This window comes from Crotalus tigris, unplaced genomic scaffold, assembly GCF_016545835.1.
Source record: "Crotalus tigris isolate CLP2741 ecotype Arizona unplaced genomic scaffold, ASM1654583v1 scf7180000024367.1024689, whole genome shotgun sequence".
NCBI classification, from domain to species: domain Eukaryota; kingdom Metazoa; phylum Chordata; class Lepidosauria; order Squamata; family Viperidae; genus Crotalus; species Crotalus tigris.
In genome coordinates, this window is record NW_024100536.1 from 106,380 (window position 1) to 133,275 (window position 26,896).

The following is a 26,896-nucleotide window of genomic DNA, read 5'->3' on the forward strand; positions in this document are numbered from 1 at the left end:
ATGAAGCATTCCAGAGAACAATCCAAGATTCTGTTGTACCTCCAGAACCATGGTGATCCACCAGCAAACTGCACTGTTCTAAGACGATCTGGCACTACCATAGAGACCATACAGATTCAGGATGTTCACAGTAAGAATGGAAAGAATGGAAAGTCTGAAGTTCTTCTGTGCAACTCAGAAAGTTTTAACAGAAAAAAATATTTATTTTCTGTCCTTTATTTTACATTAGCTTATGGAAAGGGATCATCAAGAAGTCAAGAGATGAACATTCAACACAAGTTAATTCTGGATATGAAATAGTACAGAATCAATGTTTGAAGAGTCATAATGGTTTCACTTTATTTCTGGCTCAACTTGACACAAACTGTGTTACTGTTTGGAGAAACTTTCCACAACCTGCTGATCTTTCACTCATTTGGATCTGATCTCCCCAAATTTCCCACCAGCAGAGGCAAAATCCCCAATATCCTCTCACACACTTGAAGGGTTGTCCCAAAAATACTTTTTACAACTGGAGTTTCTTGGGTTTTTCTTTGAAAATGTTTTGCTTCTCATCCAAGAACGTCTTCAAGGAAAAACAAAGTCCAGTTGCCTTTATATATATATAAAAAAAAGTACCTTTGGATGATGACTGTTAAGTGAAAATGTCTTTGAGGTTATGGAGGAAGGCAAAGAAAAACTGGTGGAGTAAAGCTGATTTAAAGGTGAAAATATTTAGCAAACGTGTGAGGGCCTGCCAAAATACACAGGGCACCCAATGGAAATCAAGAGTTTCAGGGAAATGTAACATTTTAATTGAGGATCTGGATTTTTATCAATGCAGATGTGGTTGTTCCAGTCCTGCCTCTCTGAGGAACCAAAAGAAAATGAGAAATGCAAGAAAAGATATTCAATTCAGGCTGTTGACGCTCACTGAAAAACCCTTGTAAAGCTGTAAATTAGGCTTTGGCCTTAATTGTGCTCGGGATACGGGTCTTTAGTTGTTGTTGTTGTAGTTGTTAGTTGTGAAGTTGTGTCCGACCCATCGCGACCCCATGGACAACATTCCTCCAGGTCTTCCTGTCCTCTACCATCGTCTGGAGTCCATTTAAGCTCACGCCTACTGCTTCAGTGACTCCATCCAGCCACCTCATTCTCTGTCGTCCCCTTCTTCTATTACCCTCAATCTTTCTCAGCATTAGATCCTTCTCCAGTGAATCCTTCTTTCTCATTAGGTGGCCAAAGTATTTGAGTTTCAACTTCAGGATCTGGCCTTCTAAGGAGCAGTCGGGGTTGATCTCTTCTAGGACTGACCGGTTTGAACGCCTTGCAGTCCAAGGGACTCACAGGAGTCTTCTCCAGCACCATAGTTCAAAGGCCTCAATTCTTTGGCTCTCAGCCTTTCTTATGGTCCAACTTTCACAGCCATACATTGCAACTGGGAAAACCATGGCCTTGAATAGCAATAGCACTTAGACTTATATACCTCTTCATTGTGTCACCAGATTCTTGCTCTCATGTAACCTGCAAGCAATGTTTTAAAATATTCCATGCATTTTAAATTCTAAAGTTTATTCTTTGTCCCATGCTTCTTCCTGGGATGATAATCCTCACTACCATTGCATTTTGTTGCTTAATATGTGCCTGTTCACACTTATGACCGTTGCAGCATTCCCACGGTCACGTGCTCAAAATACGGGCATTTGGCAACTGTCATGTATTTATGACAGTTGCATTGTCCCGGGGTCATTTGTATGCTATCAAGCTGGCTTCTGACAAAGTCAATGGTGGAAGCCAGATTCAATTAATGACCATATGATTCACTTAACAGCTGCAGTGATTCACTTAACAACGGTGGCAAAATGGTCAAAAAATGGAGCAAAATTCAGTTAAAAACTGTCTTGATTAGGAATGGAAATTGTGGTCACAAGTCAAGAGCCACCTGTATGCACCCTAAAAAATGCAGAAGTGAGACATTATTTTCTCATTCTGCAGAAAGTGTTTTTGGGAAATATGCAATCTTGAGGCTACATTCCTTAATTCAGCGAGGTCTTCTTAACCTCCTTCTAATATTGCATATAATTTAGATTTGGAAGGAAAAAATAATAATTTAACCTGTTTTTACCCAATACATATGAGGAATTTTGCTCAGTACCCATATGGCACTAATCTGTGTTCAATTTGTGTTTTCCAGCTGAATGAGAGTGAAGTCATTTTCCAAAGTGAAAGCTAATAAACCTCAAGGAATAAACTCAATCTTATTTTATCTATTGTGTACAGCAGACATGTCAAATACAAGGCCCGGCAGCTGGATGCGGCCCGTGAAGTGTTTTCATGTGGCCCATGAAACCATCCTGGAAACAGTGAGGGAACGGCCCCCGCTGCCTTGGCCCTGGCCCAGGCCAGCCAGGAGCCAATGTACAATTTTGTGGTGGCCATCTATGCTGAAACACATTCAGTCTTAGCTCCACAAGGCCATTTGGAAACAGCGAGGGACCGGCCCCTACCATGTCGCCCCCACCCCCTGGGTGCATGCTGGGGAGTTGTCACCCTTTGTGAGGAATGAAGAAATGCATCATCACCTGGAAGTGGTCCTGGTCCCACCCTTCTGCCAGAGACCCTCAGATCTGTCCCACTCCTGCCCAGGCCCCCACAGGCACCCTTGATGTGAACGATGTAGAGCTGGCCACGCCCACCCAGTAGGCCACACCCACTCCATCCACGCCCACTCAGTGGGCCGCACCCACCTGGCCACACACCCCCGCCCCCCCCCGAGGTCAACCGCAATGCTGATGCGTCCCTCAATGAAATTGAGTTTGATACCCCTGGTGTACAGGTAGTCCTCGACTTACAATGATTCATTTAGCGACCATTTGAAGTCCCAAGCCACTGAAAAAAAGTCACTTATGACTGTTTTTCACACTTGCAGCTGTTGTAGCAACCCGGTGGTCAAGTAATCCAAATTTGAATGCTTGGCAACTGGTTCATATTTATGACGGTTATAGTGTCCCAGGGCCACATGATCACCTTTTGCAACCTTCTCACAAGCAAGGTCAAGGGGAAACTAGATCCACTTAACCACCGTGTTACTAATTTAACAATTCACTTAACTGTGGCAAGGCAGGTCACAAAACGGGGCAAAACTCACTTAACAACTGCTGTGGTCATTAAGACGAGGATTGTCTGTGTGGCTTTGGCTGTCTAACCTATCCGACACTTCTAATATCGTCACCAGTGTTTCTTCTCTTTAATAAAGAACCTTCTAGAAGAAGTCCTCAAACTCCAACCCCCCCCCAAAAAATTACATACCTTTTAGAGATAAGCTGATAAACAAATACATTTACTGAATAAATTTGTAACTAAATAAAGCAGTGGTGGGGAACTAAGGCCACTTTATGATTTGTGGACCTCAGCTCCCAAAATTCCTGATCCAGCATGGCTGACTCAGGGAATTCTGGGAGTTGAAGTCTACAGGTCATAAAAGGGCCATAGTTTCCTACCCCTGAAATAAAAGGAAACAGTGGAAAAGCTAGGAAGAGCCATAGAGCTGTGTTAGTGTATGTGCGATGGGTATTTACAAGATTCAGATAGAACAAAATAACAAGAGTTGGAAGGGATCTTGCAGGTCATCTAGTCCAACCCCCTGCCCAAGCAGGAATCCCTACACCATTTCTGACAGAGGGCAGTCCAGGCTCTTCTTGAAAGCTTCCAGTGATGAAGTACCAACAATGTCTGAAGGCAGTCTGTTCCATTGCTGATTGTCTCACTGTCAAGAAATTTCTCCTTATAAATTCCCACAGAGGAAGAGTTAATACATAAAATATTAGCATGTGCGGAAATGGACAGGCTCACAATGATATTAAAAGATAAATGTGGATCAGTTTATTATGAAACCTGGGATAAATTTTACCGCTGGAGGAATTTGAAGAGGACGGCTGGGATTAAAGATGAATGTTAAGATAGAAATATATGTTATTTTAGTACAAGTATTGTATATAAAACTTAGATGTTTATGTAGAGATGAAGAATTGATTGTTAAAAGTGGAATAATCTGATAAGAATGTATATACTGGAATGTCACGTCAAATCCAATGTTTGTTTGTTTTTAACTGTATTATAAATAAAATTTGGAAAAAAAAAAGAAAGAAATTTCTCCTTATTTCCAGGATGAATCTCTCCTTGATCAGTTTCCATCTGTTGTTCCTTGTCTGGCCTTCATTTTGGAAAATAGGTTGACACACACACACCCTCTCTGCAACAGACCCCCAGATATCAAACACTGCTATCATGTCTCCCCTGGTCCTTCTCTTCACTAAACTAGCCATGCCCAGTTCTTGCATCCATTCTTCATATGTTTTAGCCTCCAGGCTCCTAATCATCTTTGTTGCTCTTCTACGCACTTTCTAGAGTCTCAACATCTTTTTTATAGTGTGGCGACCAAAATTGTTTGCAGTATTCTAGGTGTGGTCTTACTAAAGCTGTATCGAGTGGTATTAATACATCGTGTGATCTTGATTGAATCCTTCTGTTAATGCAACTTAAGATTGCATTGGCTTTTTTGGCTGCCACCACACACTGTTGGCTCATATTTAATTGATTGTCCACTAAGACTCCAAGATCCCTCTCACAGTTGCTGCTATTAAGCCTGGTTTCACCCAATCTATATATGTACTTTTGGTTTTTCTTGCCTAAGTGTAGGACTTTACTTTTCTCTACGTTGAATTTTATTTTGTTGGATAGGGCCCAGTGTTCAAGTCTGTCAAGATCCCTCTGGATCTTGACCCTATCATCTAGGACAGAAGTGTCAAACTACCAGCCCGCAGGCCAGTTGCATCATGCAGAGGCCGCACCCACCCCAATTCTGGCAATGCGAAAAAAGTCACGATAAGTTGTGACACATTTATTTATTTATTTATGAGACTTATATACCGCTTTAAGTGCAAGCAGTCTCTAAGCGGTGTACACCAATAAGCAATGTATATATATATATTTACATTGCCCCCAACAATTTGGGTCCTCATTTTACCTACCCCGAAAGGATGGAAGGATGAGTCAACCTTGAGCCGGTGAGATTTGAACTGCTGACCTGCTGAACACAGTCAGCTAAAGTGGCCTGCAGTACTGCACTCTAACTGCTGCGCCACCTCAAATGTGGCGAGTTTGACTCCCGTGATCTAGGGTGTTGGTTATTTCTGCAGCTTAGTGTTATCTGCAAATTTAAAAAGTTCCCCTTCTATTCCCTCATCTTGTTTATGAAGATGTTGAAGAGTACTGGGCCTAGGACAGATTTATGTTCATCAGGATTAGACAGGTGTACATAAATCACCAGGACCTGACAGACTATGTCCCAGAGTTCTGAAGGAGTTGGCAGATGTCATCTCAGAACCACTGTACCATATCTTTCAAAAATCCTGGAGCACCAGTGAACTACCAAAGGATTGGAAAAGAACCCAGGAAACTACAGAACAATCAGCCTAACATCAATACCTGGGAAGATACTGGAAAAGATAATTAAAAAAATAGATAATGTAAGGACCAACCCCACTTTGCATCTTAAGAAGACAGAACTCTTGGAATCTTCCTTCCAACAGGCATCTTTATTAAGAGAAACTGGTTGCAGGTATTCTAGACAGGACTTGGGGGCCAAGCCCTACGGTTCAAGGTTTTAAGGGGTCCCCAGCAGCCCAGCCCACCCCACCATCTTTCCAGCGGCAATCTCAGGCGTTACATTTCCACCCCCTTTTCCTCACTGCCGGTGGAAGGGAGACTTCAGAGAGGAGCAGATCAAAGCTGATGGCCCCATTGTTAGTCCTTTTGGTGAAATCCACATTCAATTCCCTTTGAAGCTGTAGTGAAGGAAGTGAGGGCCATAAAGCCCCTTTGTTCACCCCCCTTCCCCTTCATCATATGACAGAATCCAGAGAGGGCAGAAATGGGGTTTTCCATAGTCGATAACTAGAGATGAAATATAATTGGATTCTGACATCTAATCTAGAAACAAACATCTAGAAACAAACAAAATTATAACTAGAAGCCAACACGGGTTTGTTTGTTTGTTTTGTTTTTTTTATTGAAAATTTTTAAAATTTTACAAAAAAGTTCTCTTCTCCAAACCCTCCCACCCCAATCCTCCCCCAACCTTCCCAGAGCTGAATACAGGCTTAATTAAAATTTAAAAGAAAAAATTTTAAACACAAATAAACCATATACAAATTTGGTTACAATAATTAAACAAATCATAAAATACTTTAACACCAATATTTAAAAAGCAGAAAGAGAAAAAGAAAAGAAACAAGAAAAAGAAGAAAAAAGAAAAGAAAAAAAAAAGAAATTAGAAAGAAAAAAAATATCTAAAAAATATCTTAAACTTTAAATATAAATTATTCAAAAGCTAAATAATATTTTTTATATCATACTTGTATTGTATAAAATTTATCCATCTTTTCCATACCAAAAGGTACTTCTCTTGCGATTGATCTTTCAAGAAAGCCGAAATCTTTGCCATTTCCGCTAAATGAGAAACTTTAAGAAACCATTCTTGCAAAGTAGGCAAAGATTCCTTCTTCCAACATTGCCCTACTAACAACCTAGCCCAGGGGTAGGCAACCCAAAACACTCAAAGAGCCACTTGGACCCGTTTCCCACCAAAAATAAAACACCGGGAGCCGCAAAACCCTTTTGATATCTAAAATGAAGATAACACTGCATATATCCTTTTTTACCTTTATTATAGGTGTGTGCGTGCGCGCGCGTGTGTGTGTATGTATGTGTGTGTGTATACACACACACACACACACACACACACACACACACACACACACACACATTAAAAATAAAAGTAAAAATATGACTCTTGGGAATATCCATACTATTAAAACAATGATCACCAAGAGAATGCTTTAAGAGAATAAAATTACATACACACAGAGGTTAAAAAAAGGATATATGCAGTGTTATCTTCATTTTAGATGTCAAAAGGGTCTCCCTCTCTCTCTGTCTCTCTCCCTCCCTCCCTCTCTATCTGCCCTTGGTCTGCCACTCCTCTTCCCTCTCTCTCTCTCTCTCTCTCTCTCTCTCTCTCCCTCCCTCCCTCTCTCTTTCTCTCTCTCTCTTTCTCCCCCCCTCCTATCTGCTGCTCACCTGGCAAGCTTCAAGCTGTTGTCCAACAAGCTCAGAGGAAGCAACCTCGTCTCTTTTATGACTCATGGACTTCAACTCCCAGAATTCCTGAGTCAGCCTAGCTGGGCTAGCTAGCTCTCTCCTGCCCTTCTTCTCTCCTGCCCTTCGTGTGTGTGTGTGTATAAAAGAGAGTGCACTCACAGTGTTCTCCGAGGAGCTGAAAAGCTTACTGGGCAGAGCTCCTCCCTTTGCTGCGTCTCTGCAAGAAGCAGCATTCTTGCAGAGACACAGCAAAGGGAGGAGCTCTGCCCAGTAAGCTTTTCAGCTCCTCGGAGAACACTGTGAGTGCACTCTCTTTTATACACACACACACACACACACACAGAGAGAGAGAGAGAGAGAGAGAAAGAGAGAGGGGGGGGAAGCAGGGAAGCGCAATTGCCTCTCTCTGTCTCTGTCTCTCTCTGCAAAGGCAGAGGAGGCTGGGAGCCACAGGGGAAGGCTCAAAGAGCCGCATGCGGCTCCCGAGCCGCAGATTGCCGACCTGTGTTCTAATGTGTTATCTTTCAAACATTACACTGCAGTGGTAGGAGGCTTAAGAGCTTTTTCCATTCTCCAGCTGAACTGACCATGTTAATCTGGGGAGTTGTACATGTGGTCCTTGGCTTACAACAGTTCATTTAAACCTTAGCATGTTCCTAGTCCTCAGTGATCTCCTCTCTGTCTGGTGGGACTGACCTCTCTGAACCTATTTTCTCTTTATATAATGATTATCCTTATACAAGTAGTCCTTGGCTTACAACAGTTCATTTAGTGACCATTTGAAGTTACGACGGCATTGAAAAAAGTGACTTACTGTATGACCATTTTTCACACTTATGATCATTGCAGCATCCTCACATGATCACGTGATTTACATCTGGATGCTTGACAACCGGCTCACATTTATGACGGTTGCCGTGTCCTGGAATCATGTGATCCTTTTTTGCGAACTTCTGACGAGCAAACTCAATGGGGAATCTAGATTCACTCAACAGTCGTGATTTAAGAGCTGCAGTGGTCCACTTAGCAAATGGGGTGAGAAAAGTCGTTAAATGGGGCAAAACTCACTTAACAAATTTCTCACTTAGCAACATACATTTTGGGCTCAGTTGTGGTCGTAAGTTGAGGACTACTTGTACCACTCCTCCACCAAACCGAAGGCTGTCAGTTTGGAGACCCTTGCCTCTTTTAGAAACCGGGGCCAAAAATTATTGTAGAAAAAGATTCTAGTCTGGTAGAAACATCTAATTTGTGAATAATATAGTTTCCTACCTGATACGTGTCAAGCAAGGTCCTCTTTCATAAGAAATATCAATGTTTGGCTCTCAGCAGCGGGCACTTTTTCCTTTTCCGAGGATGACTGACATTTGGCTTTTAATTTGATGAGCCTCACTGTATTTACTTTTGAATGGTGTGGACTTTAAAATAAGTGATTGACCTTAAAAAGTCTCTACTGGGATATACAGGAAACACAAATAAGACTCGTAAGAGTCAGCGTTCTCTGTTGCTATTAAACCAACTTTTTTTAAAAAAAATTTTTGCTAGTTCTTTTGGAATTTGGGGAAAAGCATTTTAAATACTGAGTTGTGCTTCTTGAGCGTATGGTTCCACATTTTGAAGGAAAACACTTTTTTGTTTTATTTATTTTGCCAGAGGATTGTCCTAACTAACCTCAGTAGCTAGATTCAGGTGGACTAAAGCAGCAGTTCCCCAATTTTTCCGGCTTTGCGGACTGGTGGAGGGGGGGGGAGAGAAAGAGGGGATGGATCTGCACAAGGAGCGGACACGTGCGCCCGCCGCTTGCACAAATGGAGCTTTGCGCAGGTGCTCGCCTGCTACTCGTGCAAGTGGAACTGCACGTGTGCGTGCTTGCCCACCGATTCTGCGGCCCAAATGCACCACGGCACTTGTAATTTAGCAGCCATCCAAGGTAATGGCTGAGAACCCAACTGCCTAAAAATACAGAGGCTCCCTTTAAAAATACTCTTGAACCTGGAGGCTGAATTTGTGTGATGTCTGTGTGCAGGGCCAGTGTGTATTTTAATTCCTCAAGGATTCAGCTCTGCTGTTGGACAAACAGGGGAGGCAAAAATTTTACAGATAGTTCTCGACTTACAACGTTTAGTGACCGTTCAAAGTTGCAATAGCACTGGAAAAAAAGTGACTGATGAACCCTTTTTTTAAAACACGACTGTTGCAGCATTCTCTCAGTTACATGATCAAAATTTGGATCCTTGGCAATTGCTGGTTGCAGTGTCCCACTGCCTAAGGTCGTTAAGTGTGAAAATTGGTCGTACGTCACTTTTTTTTTCATTGACATTGTAAATTCGGACGGTCACTAAGTGAACTGTTGTAAGTTGAGAACTACCTGTATTAGAAAGCCACGTACATCCATTTTCTTCCCTTTGCCTTTTTTTATTTATTTATTTATTTATTTATTTATTTATTTATTTATTTATTTATTATTTTTAGAACTGTTGCTCAAGGGAAACAAAGAAGAACAACGGGACTACGTATTCTACCTTGCAGTAGCCAATTACCGGCTTAAGGTAAGCTTGTAGATGGCCCCCCCTTGTCACTTTTCTGGAATTTGCCGGAAGGTCCACTTCCAGATATGGCTGTGCTCAATTTCGATCAGCTGGCCTTATTTATTTATTTATTTATGAGACTTATATACCGCTTTAAGTGCAAGCACTCTCTAAGCGGTGTACACCAGTAAGCAATGTATATATATATTTACATTGCCCCCAACAATCTGGGTCCTCATTTTACCTACCCCGGAAGGATGGAAGGCTGAGTCAACCTTGAGCCGGTGAGATTTGAACCGCTGACCTGCTGAACACAGTCAGCTAAAGTGGCCTGCAGTACTGTGGGCAGCGGGGCGGGGGATGGGGGCAGAGTGGGGGCGGGCAGGGGGGTGGAGCGGGGGCGGGGCCAGTTTTTGGGCACTCGGTCTCTAAAAGGTTCGCCATCACTGTTCTATGATTTGGTCTCCCTCAAACTCTCTATGTTGGTTGGCTGGCATATAATTTATTCTTCTTCACTTCCCTTCTCTTTTATCCCAGTTAGGTAGGATAAAAGGTCATCCAGGTCAGGAAACAGATTCTGTAAAATTTATTGGAGCCCCAATGTATTTTTTTTATTGAGACAAGCTAATTGTCTTCAGACAACACTGGTTCCCTCAGTCAACGAACGGAGATGGGCACCGTGCCTTGGAGTCGGACGTGACTGACAAGGAACGCTTTCCCTTTTTTATAATAACAGGAACTCGAAAGCTGGATGGCATTTCCACTTCCCTCTTTCTTATACAGGTAGTCCTCAACGTACGACCACAATTGAGCCCAAAATCTATGTGGCTAAGTGAGAATTGTGTTAACTGAGTTTTGCCCCATTTTTCTTACAGCTTTTCTTTGTTGATTGAATTAATGCAGCTATTTAAATTAGTAAGTGAATCTGGCTTCCCCATTGCCTTTGCTTGTCAGAAGGTCGCAAAAGGTGATCACGTGACCCCAGGACGTTACAACCGCCATAAGTGTGAGTCAGTTGTCAAACATCCGAAAATAAATCATTTGACCATGGCGATGCTGCAGTGGTCGTAAGTGTGAAAAATGGTCAAAATGTGGATCCTTGGGAAGTGGTTCATATGTATAATGGTTGCAGTGTCCCCCTGCCGAGGTTGTGTGTGTGAAAAATGGCCATAAGTCACTTTTTTTCAGTGCCGTTGTAACTTTGATCAGTCACTAAATCAGTGGTTCTCAATCTTTTTAATGCCGCGACCCCCCTCAACCAGTCATAAGTCGAGGACTACTCAACCGGTCGTAAGTCGAGGACTACTCAACTGATGCAACACCGTTTGCAGAATGGGACTTTTGGCGGGCTCAGCAGGGCAGAGACAGCCTGGACAATTCCTATTGGCTTTTGAAAGCCAATAGAATTAGACTCTATTCAAGAGAGTCTATTCTATTGGCTTTCAAAAGCCAATAGAATAAAAGGGAGTAGCACAGCTAAGGAAAGGGGGAAAAAATGGCGGACTGCGTTGTTTGGTGACCCCCGTGAAATGGTCATTCGACCCCAAATGGGGTCCCGACCCACAGGTTGAGAACCACTGCACTAAATGAACTGTCGAGAACTACCCGTACCAAAGAGAGTTAAAATGGAGTCAGTTTAAGCATCTTTTCTAATATTCTCTCCTTGTCCTGGGATTACATGGTGCTTTGGGAACTGCCTCCAGTTGCTTTCTCCAAGAGTTATTTCTGTCCTTTTTAACAACCCCGAACGGACTGGTTGGTCCAGGCCAGGATTGACGGTCTTTTAGCATTTAGGCAAATGCCTTCAGGGAACAGCCAATACAGATTTTGAGCTAAGTGATTGACCTGGGAACTGGTTTGCCTTTAGAAAGGTTTTGATGAGGCAGAAAAGAAAACATTGCACTAATCTTTCCTGTACACTGACTTTTATTTTGTTTTTGTAACCTTACCTCAAAACAGACCTCTTAACGAGGGATGTTTAAAAACTTTTCCTCTACCGCCAGCGCTTTTCTTCCTTGGCATTTGAAAATAAATTTCACCATCTCCTGGTCTTGGTGGAGGTAAACAGCACCTGTTGTTTTGTCTCATCTTCTCGAACGTGGAGGGTGGGATTGTGAAAGAGGAACTTGAGGGATGTAACTATCTCCCCAACCTTGGCTGGGTGTGGAGTTGACTCTCCCCATGGCTCCCGTTAACTTGGCCTTTGCTTTATCTCTGACAACTAATCTCGGCTTCATAAACTTCATGGAAAGCAAGGTGTCATCCATCCTTATCTGTCTTTGACTGATCCTCTTATCTGGGCTTTTTATGGACTGCCACAGTGCCATGATCTCTTATCTGGGCTTTTTATGGACTGCCACAGTGCCATGATCATAACTCTTCGATCCTTGGGCGTGTTGTTGGAGGCAACAGTGCAAGGGAGGGATCTGTGCAAAGCACAGCTGGGTGAACAGTGCATTCCTCCTTGTGTTTACTCAAGAGGAAACCCCACTTGAGCCACCTATAGGATATCCAGCCTTAAGAGCAGGAATGGAAGGGGGATGTTGAATGGAAGGAAGTCCAGGCCTGTTTTGAAGCTTCTGTGTGGCACAACAGATAAGCTACTGAGATTGCAGGGTGAGGTGAATTGAACTGAACCCTCTCCAGCTCAAAAACATGGTGGGATGGTCTGGAAATTTTTGTCTATGGAGAGTCTCAGTCATCCAGGTCCTTTTTCAGAGGCCACTGGACTTCCTTGTTTTTCTTTGAAGATGTTTCGCTTCTCATCCAAGAAGCTTCTTCAGCTCTGACTGGATGGTGGTCCTTCCATTCCCCACCATCCAGTCACAGCTGAAGAAGCTTCCTGGATGAGAAGTAAAATGTCTTCAAAGAAAAAGCACCTTTGGGACGTCTGGAAGTTGTTGTCTCTCTGTTGAACCTCCCTCCAGTGAGTAAGCGATGGTCCTCTCAAAAACATCTGGGATGCCAGACATCAACATGTTCACTGATTACAGCAGAAAGGAAGAATGGAAAAGCATGATCTCTTCCTCATGTATTGGGGTTATTGCTTTGAATGTTCCCCAGCTACTAACATCTGGAGAACCTCAGGTTCTTTGAGGTCTTCCTAGGCCCAAGTTCTGGATAGTCCTCCATTTTGTTCTGGATAGTCCTCCATTTTGTTCTAGCTGTGGTAAATTGGATACTCCTCCATTTTGTTCTAGCAGTGGCAAATTGGACCAATGTTGTCTTGTTTGTTTCCACTAGAAGTAGTCCTCTACTTGCAACCATTCATTTAGCAATGTTTAAAGTCACAGTGGTACTGAAAATAAGTGACTTGCGATTGTTTTTCACACTTACGACCGTTGCAGCATGCCCCTGGTCACGTAACTGAAATTCAGATGCTTGGCAACTGACTCATACTTATGACGGATGCAGTGTCCTGGGATCCTGCTATCTCCTTTTGGGAACTTTTGACAGGCAAAGTTGATGGGGAAGCCAGATTTACTGAACAACCATGTTACCACTAAATTAAGAACTGCAGTGATTCACTTAACAACTATGGCCAGAAAGGCCGTAAAATGGAACCATTTTACATAGCGATGGAACCGCTGGGCTCAGCTGAGGACTACCTGTATTTGATTTTTAGGTATCCAGGCCCTGAACATGGAGAATTATGTTGTGTTTAATATCTCCCTTTGGGTTCTCTCTCTGTAACCTTGGAATGGATCTATAGTCATTACATAGGTGAAGTTGATTTTTGCCCTTTTAATCCTCATAACTGTCTACCATAACTGACCACCTCTGCCCTATTGTCTCTACCTGTAATGGTAGGTGAGAATGGCCTTGAGCGAAGGGGCAAAGAAAGGTTGCCTAGGAAACGGTCAGATAAGAGAGGGCACAGCCCACAGCCGCATAATGGATGGAGAAAGGCTCAAAAGGGATCCACCCTGGTTTCCCGGGGCTGTTAAGGAAACGGCAGGAGAATTGAACTTTTCAGACTGGCAAGTTTCTAGTAATGTTTTTTATTATTATTATTATTATTAACCAACAAAACAAAACAAGGCAAAACATAACACACATACACACACAATATATACTCCTCTCCCCCTTTTTTTTTTACAGCGATTGTGTAACGGTAATCTATTATTTACATTTCCCTCTTTATTCTTCTTTAGAATATATGTCCTTATTGCCCCATTATTTCTTATTTTTTTTTTTTATTGAAAGTTTTATAAATTTTACAAAAAAAGCAAAAACAATACAAACTAAAAAACTACATATACAAATAAAAAACTAAACATTACATACATAAACCCCCCCCCATCCCCACCCCTCACAAAAACCCTCCCTTCCCCCCCCTGAGCTTCCCAGAGCAGAATATAGGCTTAATTAAAAATTAAAAAATAAAAATAAAAAATTAAATTAAAAAATTTTATATTTAAATATATATATATATATATATATATATAAAAAATATCTATATGTATATATGAAAATAAAACTTATGAAAAAACTATATGATATTTTTGTATACCCAATCTAAATTGTGTAAATTTTATCCATTTATCCCAAACAGCAAGAATCTTCTCTTGCGTTTGTTGCTTTAAGAAAGCCGAAATCTTTGCCATTTCCGCCAAATAAGCTACTTTAAGAAACCATTCCTGCAATGTAGGCAAAGATTCCTTCTTCCAATATTGTCCTACTAACAGCCTTGCGGCTGTAATCAGATTTAACATCAATACAACCTCCTTTGTATCACAATCTGTAACAATGCCTAACAAAAATAATTGCGGAGTAAATTTTACCCTCCTTCTAAAAATTCTCTGGATATTCCACCATATTTTAATCCAAAATGCTCTTATCTCTCTGCATGACCACCAAATATGATAATAGGAAGCATCCTTATAACCACATCTCCAACATTTAGGTTGCACGTCAGGGTACATGAAAGACATTTTTTGTGGATCAAGGTGCCATCTATAAAACATTTTATAAAAATTCTCCCTAAGGTTCTGTGCTTGTGTAAATTTGACATTTCTCACCCAAATGGTTTCCCAAATATCCAATGAGACTGGGACACCAAAATTCTGCGCCCATCTAATCATACAATCTTTAATCAATTCCGTTTCTGAGTCCAATTCAACTAAAACCCCATAAATTCTCTTAATATGGGTTTGTCTTTGGTCCTTAACTTGCTTAATTAGATTTCCATCTTCTCTAAGAAAACCCAATTTACAATCCAGCTTCCATTTGTCTACCAGTTGCCTATATTGGAACCAAGAATAAATGATATTTTCTTGCGCTAAATCTTCCCGTAATCTTAACTGCCAATTTTGCCCATCCCATCTAAGTAACTGACTATAAGACACCATATCCATTTTTACTCCTCTTTTTATTCCTTCTATCGCATGCCAAGGTATAGCCCATAATGGAACTTTAAAATCACTTTTATAATATTTTCTCCAAGTCCTAAGTAAGGAAATTCTTAAAATATGAGATTTAAAGACCCAATCCATTTTTTTATTGAATATTAAATAGGCATGCCACCCATAAAGTAAATCCCATCCCTCTAAATGAAGTATCTCAGGATTTGTCAAATTTACCCAATCACTAATTAGTGTTAGGACCACTGCATCATAGTATAATTTCAAATTTGGTACCTTAAGTCCACCCCTCTCACGGAAGTCTTGCATAATTTTAAACTTAACCCTTGGCTTTTTCCCTGCCCAAATAAATTTATTAAGACCCTTCTGCCACTCAGTTAAATTAATCTCATTTTTCAAAATCGGTAACATTTGAAACAAAAAAAGAAACTTGGGTAGAATATTCATTTTTATCACTGCAATTCTTCCCATGAGGGATAATTGCAACTTCTCCCAATTCTTCAGGTCCTTCTGTACCCTGACCCACAACCTTTCATAATTATTTTTAAATAATTTTACATTAGAAACAGACAACATCACCCCCAAATATTTTACCTTGTTAACAATCTCAAAACCCGTCAGGTTAGCCAAAATCTGCTTCTCCTGACTAGACATATTTTTAGGTAAAATTTTAGTCTTATTTACATTAATCTTAAAACCCGAAACCAAACCATAATGGTGAATCAACTGTAATAAATTTACTACAAAATGATCAGGTTGCGACAAAGTAACAACCAAGTCATCCGCAAAAGCTCTCAACTTATATTCTTTTTTGTTAACTTCTATTCCTTTAATTTCCTGAGACTCTCGAATTTTAATCAATAATATTTCCAGTGTTAAAACAAACAATAATGGCGATAAAGGGCACCCCTGTCTAGTACCTTTCTCTATTGTAAAAACCTCCGACAATCCTCCATTAACAATAAGTTGTGCTGTTTGTTTTTGATATATTGCCGTAAAGGCTTGTAATATCTTCTCGCCAAAATTCATTTCTTCCATTACTCTTAACATAAAATGCCAATTCAATTGATCAAATGCTTTTTCAGCATCTAAAAATATGAGCCCTGCAGAAACTTGGTTGTTCTTATCTAAATATTCTAATAAATTAATAATTTGTCTAACGTTATTTTTCATATACCTTCCTGTTATAAACCCTGATTGATCTTTATGCACTAGATGATGCACCACCCTCATAAGCCTATTTACCAAAATTTTTACAAATATCTTATAATCCACATTTAAAAGAGATATAGGCCTATAATTTTTTGGTAAAGTAAGATCTTGATCCTCCTTTGGAATCAATGATATAAAAGCACTACGCCATGAAGGAGGAATCTCTAAACCCTGTAAAATACCATTAAAAAGATCATTTAATGGTTGAATCATCTCCTCCATTAAAGCTTTATAATAAGTAGCTGTTAACCCATCCGTACCCGGTGCTTTCCCTAGTTTCAATTGTTGAATTGCTGAGGTAATTTCCTCCTTAGTAATTAAACCATTAATTTCATGTTTCTGATCCTCAGTCAGTTTAGGAAAACTTGCCTCAGCTAGATATTTATTTATATCTAGCAGTTGCACATTAGTAGCTTTATATAACTTTTGATAATAGTCCAAGAAAGATTTTTTAATCAAATCCTTCTGAAAAACTAATTTACCCTTATAATTTATTTTCTCTATTATTCTCTGTCTCTGTTTCTTTCTTAATTGATAAGCCAACCATCTCCCAGGCTTATTAGCATTACAAAATGTATTTTGTTTCATAAACAGTAAATTGGTTGCAGCTTGATCTGCTATCAACATATTAAATTGTGACCTTAATAACTTTACAGATTCTTTAATACTTTCATCAGAAGGATTTAAAATCAAGGCCCTTTCTTTTGATTTAATTTCATCTTCAAGTTCTCTACGTTTCTGAATCTGCTTCTGCTTATAACAATTATTCATTTTTATCAAAACACCACGCATAAATGCTTTACCTGCATCCCATACCATTGACATTGAAGTCCCCTTATACATGTTCAAAGCAAAATAGTCCTTTAAGCACTCCTTTAACTTTTGAACATTCTTCTCTTGTCTAAACAAATTTTCATTGACTCTCCAGGATCTCCTTTCCTCCTTCTCTTGAATCAGCTCCATCCAAACTGGACTATGATCCGTCAGTGATCTAGGAAAAATCTTTACATTCTTTACTTTATTATACAAATCCGTAGTAATCAAAAAAAAGTCAATTCTTGAAAACGATTGGTGTCTATCAGAAAAAAAGGTAAAATCTCTCTCCTCTTGATTACATTCCCGCCAATAATCCCTTAATTCCCAGTCTTCCTTCATATCAAAAAAGGCTTTAGGTAACCTTGCTTGTTTAAGAAAAGGAGAAGAGCCTTTCTTGCCCCTTTGTACATCTAAGACACCATTCCAATCACCCATTAATACCACTGATCTATAATCAAGCAATATTATTTTTTGATGTAACTGCTTATAAAATTGTTCCTGTTGTTGATTTGGAGCATAAAGTCCCACTATCAGTACTTTCTTGCCATATATACCAAGTTCAATCATCACGTATCTCCCCTGGGGATCTGATTCTACCAGACAAGCTGGTAGGTTTTGTTTAACATATATAACGACTCCCCCTTTCTTCCCAGGAGCAGAAGATATAAAATGAGATCCCAAACGAGTATTGACTAAATATTTCTGATCTTTAAGTAAAATATGAGTTTCCTGTAAGCAAATAACATCATTGGTATGTTGCTTCAAATAATAAAAGATTTTTTTCCGTTTCTGAGGAGAATTCAATCCATTAACATTCCAAGTCAAAAACTTTGCCATCTCCCTTGGCACGCAGCCTGGAGAAGACACCATCAAGATCTGAAAGAGCTGCATGTGTTGCATAACTCTTGGGTCTTGCTCCTCCCACCGGCGGTGATGCATTTCCAGAAGAGTTGTCTTTAGGCTCTTTTTTACGTTGCTCCTTCTCTTTACGCTTATAAGCTGCACGAGTCATCCTCTGCTCTTTAACCTCCATCTGGCGTTGCCTTTCAGCTTGTATCATCCCAGCGGAAACCAGATCTAATGCCTCAGATTGCTGCTCGACTTCTTTACCACTCGAAGATTTCTGACTAGGTTGAGTTGAGCCTGCACCCAGGACCGAAGTATAAAACTCTCTAGCTTTATCAACTGTATTCAATCTATAGCGTGTCCCCGCATGGCTCAAAACAATACCCATCGGAATTTCCCATCTAAATGGCATCATTCTGGCTTTGAGCTCGTTGGTTAAAAAAGCAAAGTCTTTCCTGCTTCTTAAAATTTTGGATGGGATTTCCTTTAAAATGATAACATCTTGGGCAGCAATCTGAAATAATTCCCATTATTTCTTATTTATATTTTTCTTCCTTCATGTTCTACTTCTTAATAAGAATAATTCATATTATTATTATACATTATTATACACATATTTTCACTTTTGACTTTTCCATATTTATTCTCCTCTATTATTTCTAGTCTCCAACCAGACATACCACTTGTTCCATGTTATATAATACTCGGTGTCTTCCTTTTCTTTTATCTCTTTTGTTAATTTGTCCATCTCAGCACAGTCCAGGATTTTTCTTATCACTTCTTCCTTTGATGGTATATTCTCATTTTTCCAGCACTGTGCATATGCTATTCTTGCCGCCATTATTATATGTAAAATTAAGTACCATATTTCTTTACTATATTTTCTGTTTAAAATACCCAACAAAAAGATCTCTAGTTTCCAGTTTACAGGTTGGTCTATTATTTCTTGGATCCATTTTCTTATTGTAGTCCAGTATTTTTTTGCAACTGGGCATGTCCACCATAAATGATAATATGTTCCATGTACTTTTTTACATTTTCAGCATGTTGGCGAATTGTTCTGGAACATCTTGGTCTTGTGGAAAAATAAAGCCTTAAAAAAATAAAGGGCTTTTACGAAATTCCATGGGTGAAAGAGAGATCTTTATTTTTGCGCAAAAAGGTTCAGAAGTGACTTAACAATCAGCAAATTTCTGAACAAGGGGGAGGGTCTAAACTAAAGCTTTATAGGTTTCTTTCTCTCAGGAACAAAGGAAGCATAGATGGAATCTTACATTGTATATGGAATCTACTTTTGTGTAACATTCAGATAGTTTCTCACACGTTAGCTCCATTTCTCATGGGAATACAATGAAGGCAGTTTTTACTTTTATACAATGTTTCTAAATATGCATTAGGTCATTCACGTACTGTTAATACAGCTTTTGTTAACACAGCTTTCTTTTCAGAGATTATGCAGACACATGATTTTTGCTTTTAGTGATTTTTCATTATTATTATTATTATTTTACTTTATTCTTCTTTATTCTGTTATTCTATTTCTTTCCCACTTTACTCCCCCCTTTTGGAAGTTTTCCAGCTTAAACTTCCATTATTCTACCTCTGATTCCGAATCTCCTGAAGGTACCATTTTATATTCCCATAAGGCTAACATTGTTTCATGTTTTGCTGTTAATTGGGCTGTACTTTCTGAGATCCTCCGAATCATGGCTATAAGACAGGGGATCAAGCAAGGAATTAAAATACACCCTAGAATTAACAAAACTTTCAGGCCTACAAACCTTCATAGTTATACCAGCATTGTTAATTCCAAGATCCATAGCAGTGGTCTCATTGGTTCCAGACCACCATTTACCATCTTCCCATGTCCCTGTGCATAGGAGGTCACCTACTGCTACACAAGATTCTGTTTTGTTTCTTGAGTAACATACATGTCCTACCAAGTTGGAAGTGAGACCCCAATCACCATCTTTCCCACTTGTATAGGTTAAATTATTATTTTTAGACATTTCTAGTACCTTGGTATAATTTAACTCTTGTGCCTCCCATGGCCACCTTTCTCCCATGTTTGTTCCACCACACACAAAACAGTTAGACACGCCTAAAGTATGGGCAATGTCTTCTGCTAACTTAACAAAGATATTGGTTACATGTCTGGATACTTCAGGAATATGTAGGTTCTCCATTTCCTCATAATATGACCAAAATAATGATTTTTGTTCTGGTTTTTTTTTGTTGCAGTTATAATTTTGACTTCTATTTCTGACATTGGGTCATAGTCATTTGTATCTATTCCTATCCCAAACATCCATTTCTTACCTTCCCACCTATTTTGTTCTAGGAACCAACTGCCATTCTTGACTGTGAGAGTCACCAAATTACAGTTATCCGTTCCACAGGAATCTGCTTTTGTTTCATTCTTTTCAAACAAGATGTGGTCTATCTCTTTTGGGTCTTGGGTATGCCACTTAATACATGATCACCACTTACATTTGACCACATATCCATCTGGTGGGCACAAGTACTTATGTTTTGGGATAAAGTTGTGAAAATTACCAATCCCTCCGCAACCATATGTTGGAGTCCAATAATTAGCTGCTTTGCAAACATCAAAGGTGACGCTAAAACTGGAGTGTGGATTGGATTTCCATTGGGAGATCCCTAAGAGTGCCTGGTCCTTATAGCTAGTTCTTATTTTATGTGTTTTGATTTGTAAGGCCCAACGATCAGGATCAGACTTCGGGTTATAACACTGATATTGGACACCTTTTCTACAAACTTTATATGTAGTTCTATTGTATGTACAAGAGTCAGGAGAACTATCTTGACACCCTTCTGGTTTAACTGTATGGTAAATCAAAGTCTTGGTTATCTGGTTTCCTTGTTTTGTAGTTTTGATACAGTTTTGACAACTTTGGTTTCCCTGTGTTTCTGCTCTTTCTTGATGTGTGCTACTCTATAATTCTTTATTAGAGGGTTTCTGCATTATGACCTCTCGTGTAGCCATTGTACTGATTTTTGTAGGAATGTGTGTGCATATTAAATAATTAACAAATATTACGAGTTGTAGAATCCTCATATCTTCCACCGTGCGTAGAGAGACAGCTTCCTGGGGTGTCTTAGCAAGGTTGTTGATCACACCGTGTCTTGGGAACCCGTTACTGTATTTCTTGTAAATTTCAACACCAAAGGCTTGTCAGTCTTGTCCACCTTGTAGGTCACTGGATCTGCAGGTGCAGCTGCTTTCACTCTACTCCAATGGATCCAAGATTTTCCTTCCAGGGTTTATTGGCAAGCTTTGCTGGTGGAAGATGCCATCTGTAAAACATCTTCAGTTGGTTTTCCTTGAATGCCGCCAACATAGTCAATTTTATATTTATTTCCCATATTTTTTCCCATTTCTCCAATTCTATATTATATCCGAAAATTTTTGCCCATCTAATCATTGAAGTTTCTAGTAATGTTAACGGCACAGGTGGTCCTCGAGTTACAACCACGACTGAGCCCAAAACTTCTGCTGCTAAGTGGGACATTTGTTAAAGTGAGTTTTGCCCCATTTTACACATTTCTCCTTATTTCTAGGTTGGTTCTCTCCATTTTACGACCTTCGTTGCCACAGTTGTCAACTTGGTACCACAGTTGTTAGCTGAATCTGGCTTCCCCCATTGACTTGCTTGTCAGAAGTCACAAAAGATGATCAAATGATCCCCCCTTCCCTCCAGGACTCTGCAGACATCATAAATATGAGTTGGTTGCGAAGCATCTGAATTCCGATCACGTGATCGTGAGGATGCTACAACGGTCATAAGTACGGCCACATGGTCCTAAGTCACTTTTTTTTGGTGCTGTTGTAACTTTGAACGGTCATTAAATGAACTGTTGTAAGTCGAGGACAACCCAAGTCTCTAGAATTTTAAGAATGAGAGAAGAAGAGAAAATGCTCCTATAAGACTAGGGAGAAATCTGAGCATCTGGGTTTAAAGAAAAAAAAATACAGTTGTTTCTGAAAGAAAAAGATAATGGAGTTTGTGGTTTTTGATCATGTCCCAAATGCAGATACACATACATGAATCTTGAGAAAATATACATCAATCCTAACATAAAATGAAAACATTATTATTATTATGGATCATCGCACAGTCAGCCAGATGTTCAGACTGGATTTGGCATTTGTCTACCTATTGAGTCCTTACCCAGGACCTGGGAAAGACAGATGTGGATGTTTGATGGTATTACAGGTATCGTTGCAGGATGGAAGCAGTTCCTAGTAAGGCCGCCTTTTGCAATTGACTAATGGCAAATTTGTCAATGCCAATGGTGTTCAAGTGGTGCTCCAGTTGTTTTGGGATTGCACCTAAGGCGCCTATTATTATTATTATTATTATTATTGTTATATTAACACCACCCTCAGCCTGCTTGCTAAACCTCAAGATATGATTAACCCCGGATATGCTCTTTTTTTTTCTCCACGACAGGAATATGAAAAGGCTCTGAAGTACATCCGGGGCCTGTTGAAGACTGAGCCGAGCAACACACAAGCCTTGGAGATGGAAAAACTGATCAAGAAAGCCATGCAGAAAGGTTAGGGGGGCAGAGGTGGGGTAGAGACAGCCAGGCCTTTTTTAAACTCAGTTCAATTGCACTGGATCCCAGCCCAAAGAACAATGGCTAATGTGATCCTTCCCAACCTGGGCTTATCCTTATCAACCTCTTGGGTTACCTCGCTTTTGTAAAGAATTGAGCAACACAGAGTTTCGCAGTTGGGAGACCAAAACATGGACTAACCTAACATTAATCATGAATTGAAATTGCCCAGGCACATGAAACTTTGGCTTTTAACAAGTGCGAGGAACCTGGATGATTAAGGAGTGTTATTTCTGTTATGTCCCGAGCCTTTGCAAACGGCTCGGGCGTTTGCAGGCAGTTCCGGGCAGGTGCAAAGCTGCCCGGGACCAGACAGGCTGTCGCCAGCGCCGTGCGCATGCGCGGGTGCTGGCGCGGGAAAAGTAACCCATTTACCCGGGAGTTGCCTATATAAGAGGCTGCGAGGCGTTTGGGCGAGGCTGAAGCCATCTTCCTGTAAGCTGAACGCTGAATAAAAGAAACTGAGAACTCCAGCTGCTTCTCGTGTCTGTTTCCCGCCACGGACTCAACACTGGCGACGAAGGTGGGATGCCTTGCACTACCTGGAAAGGAAGAAGTGTAAGCTTACCCAAGGAGTCCTGAGCGGCGGAAGAGGAACGGCGTCGACTCGGCAGCTGCCCGCCAATCCGGTGCGCATTCGGGGGTAGGCTGGCTGATAGACCCGTCTCCTGAAGATCCGAAGATGGCGAAAATCGGAAGGCTTTCGGAATTCGACGTCTCACATCCAGAGCGGTGGGAGTCCTACGTATCCAGAATGGAGAACTACTTCAAGGCAAACCAAGTGAGGGAAGATAGCTTGAAGGCCGCCACCCTGCTTTGCGTTTGCGGCCAAGACGCCTTCGAAATCGCAGAAAATCTTGTAGCACCTGTTCCAGTAGAGTCTGTAAGCTACGCAGACCTGAAGAAGCTGCTGAAAGAGCACTTCCACCCCAAGGTGTCCGTTATCTCATGGCGCCACACCTTCGAGCAGAGGGATCAACGGTCCGGTGAAACAGCCAAGGAATACATCGCCGCGCTACGGAAGGCCGCCAAGCCCTGCGAGTTCAAGGACCTCGAGGAACGACTGAGGGACCGATTCGTGTGCGGGCTAAGGCATCGAGAGCTACAACAGAGACTTTTCGCTAAGGAAGAATTATCCTTCCAAGACGCCTTAAGGGAAGTCACCGCAGAAGAAGCAGCAGGCGGCGCCATCAAAAACATGCGGCCGATCAGAAACAGTGCAGAGGGTGCGTCCGTGCACCAGGAAGACGTCCGACGAAACTCCGAGGAGGATCCGGACGAGGAAGTCTACACCCCGCGAAGGAAGAGAACCAGAAGGGAAGCTCTTCGGCTCCGCTCAAGTGCATCGGCTGTGGAGGTCGCCACAGGAGAACCGACTGCAAGTTCCGCTCCGCTACCTGCCGGGCATGCGGCAAACAAGGGCACATCGCAGCTGTGTGTCTGGGCCGACGAAAGGCACAACCCCAAGAAGAACGCCTGAAGGGTACCAGATTCCCCAGCCAGAATAGGGTAGGTTTTTGCGCTTCGCGAAGAAGCATCTGTAGAACAGGCACACACAAGCCCATGAAGAAAAAGCTGTCACTCAACGTGAAGCTACAAGGGGTTCCATTATCTATGGAACTAGACACAGGGTCTGCCCTGTCCATCATTTCATTGCATACATTTAGGAAGATTTGTTCCAGAAGTGGGTCTAAGGCCAAGTTAAGGCCTTCTGATATTGTATTAACAGATTTTCAGAACTCAAGAGTGTGTGTTAAGGGGGAGGCCACCCTTAACGTGCAATACAAGAGTTTTGAAGGTCCACTAGACTTATTAGTAGTAGGGGGTGAACGAACGAGTCTCATAGGACTCGATTGGTTTGAGGCCCTGGGGATACACGTCACAGGACTCAACAGCTTACAAACACTCGACCTACAGGAAGTCTGCAAAGAATTTGCAGATGTTTTCAGCCCCCAGCTGGGCACATTCAAAGGACCACCTGTGTCCTTAAAGCTAGACCCCACTGTCACTCCCATTAGGATTAAAGCAAGAAGGGTCCCTTTTGCTTTAAAAAGTAAGATTGACACTGAATTAGACAAACTAATCCAACAGGGAATCCTAGAACCTGTTGATTCCAGCCCGTGGGAGACCCCCATTGTCACGCCTCTAAAGGCAAATGGGGACATTCGCATTTGTGCTGATTACAAATGCACACTCAATAAGGCATTGCAGCAACATGCCTATCCTGTTCCTGTGGTCAGTCACATCCTGGCCTCTCTCAAGGGGGGGCGTGTTTTTGCAAAGCTTGACCTAGCTCAAGCATATCAACAGCTGCCTGTTGATGATGATGCTGCCATAGCTCAGACCATTGTGACCCACAGGGGAGCCTTTAAAGTAAAAAGGCTACAGTTTGGAGTAAATGTCGCTCCTGGGATTTTCCAAAGCGTAATGGAAAACACACTACGAGGTATACCAGGGGTCTGCCCCTACTTTGACGATGTCTTGATTGCAGGAGACTCCACACACATTCTAGCTGAAAGACTTAGGGCTGTCCTGTTAAGATTCAGGGAATCAGGCCTCAAGCTCAGAAAAGACAAATGCAAGATTGGGGTGCCTTCTACTGAATTTCTGGGATTCAAAATTGATGCTGCTGGGATTCATCCTGCTGAATCCAAACTAACTGCTATTTTAGAAGCACCCAGGCCAAAGTCTAAGGCCGAACTTCAGGCCTTCCTAGGCCTCCTGAATTTCTACAATTCTTTTCTTCCACATAAAGCTAGTGTAGCTGAGCCTCTTCACAGGCTACTAGACAAACAAGCTGTGTGGCTGTGGTCACAAGCACATGAGGCTTGCTTTAAAGAAGTCAAGGCCTTACTCACTTCTAACAGTGTTCTTGCACATTTCAACGAGTCTCTCCCTGTGTGCATCGCTTGTGATGCGTCCCCCTACGGGGTTGGAGCTGTCCTGAGTCACCTCAGGTCTGATGGAACTCAGGTTCCTATTGCATACTACTCCAGAACACTGTCTTCTGCCGAGCGCAACTACGCTCAGATAGACAGGGAGGCTCTGGCTGTTGTTGCTGGAATTAAAAAATTCCACGATTTTCTATATGGCAGGCATTTCACGGTCTTCACTGACCATAAGCCTCTGCTGGGACTGTTTACCACACGTAAGCAGACTCCCCACATCATTTCCCCTAGAATGCTTAGGTGGTCTATTTTTTGTCTGCATATGATTTTTCATTACTCCACAAGCCTGGGAAAGAAATGGGCCATGCTGATGGCCTCAGTAGATTGCCTCTGCCAGTAGTAGAAGCTGACCCCGCGCCAGCTGTCAACATTCTATCAATCCAAGCCTTGCCCGAGCTCCCTCTTAGTGCCAGGGATGTTACCGCTGAAACGGGTACAGATCACACACTTTCACGTGTCCGCTCCTGGGTCCTGTCCGGGTGGCCTGAGCACTGCCCTAGTCCTGAGTTTCAGAGTTTCTGGTCCAAAAGGAACGAACTGTCCCTTTCTCAGGGTTGTCTGCTTTGGGGAAACAGAGTTGTCATTCCCACATCAATGAGGACTAGGGTCTTAGAATCCCTCCACGAGGGTCATCCTGGCATTGTCCGTATGAAGGCTCTTGCACGAAGCCACTTGTGGTGGCCTGGTTTAGATAAAGATATTGAGGCTAAGGTGCACGCATGCCACCTGTGCCAACGATCTCGCCCAGAGATGCCCCAAGCTCCTGTGCATAGATGGGAGGAAACACAGTCCCCATGGTCTAGGGTGCACATTGACTACGCTGGGCCCTTTCAGGGCCAGTTCTTCTTGGTCCTTGTTGACAGCCATTCAAAATGGCTTGAGGTTGTGCCTGTCTCATCCACACCACCACTGCAAAGACTATTCAGGTACTGAGGGGGATTTTTGCTGCACACGGGCTGCCAGATGTCATCGTGTCCGACAACGGCCCTCAATTCACCTCCTCCGAATTCCAAGCTTTCTTACAGGCAAACCTGATTCGTCATGCCACATCTGCGCCTTTTCACCCGTCCACCAACGGTATGGCTGAACGCATGGTGCGCATCGCAAAGGACGCCTTGAAGAGACTCACCTACGGGGACTGGCATCACAGGTTGGCTGACTTTCTCCTTTCTTATCGCACCACACCGTCCACTTCTACAGGGAGAAGTCCAGCTGAACTTCGTTGGGGGCGCCAACTTACTACTAGACTTGACCGGTTGCATCCGGACAGACTGCCTTCATCTACCTCACATCCTAGGGCACCTAGACAACTACTTGTGGGTGCCCCGGTTTGGGCTCGCAATTACGGGCCTGGTCATACATGGGTCCCCGCTTCTGTGTCCAGGATCACAGGTCCTCT

At 41.8% G+C, this 26,896-nt stretch overlaps 1 protein-coding gene across 1 annotated transcript in view; it reads left to right on the forward strand.

Moving 5' to 3' along the window:
* Positions 1-26,896, forward strand: part of LOC120301073 (mitochondrial fission 1 protein-like) — a 31,449-nt gene continuing 4,553 nt past the window's right edge. Inside the window, exons 1-3 of the mRNA XM_039327801.1 lie at positions 1-130; positions 9,613-9,689; positions 22,381-22,486. Of these exons, the coding sequence (XP_039183735.1) occupies positions 1-130; positions 9,613-9,689; positions 22,381-22,486 (313 nt within the window). The remainder of the gene's footprint in view (positions 131-9,612; positions 9,690-22,380; positions 22,487-26,896) is intronic.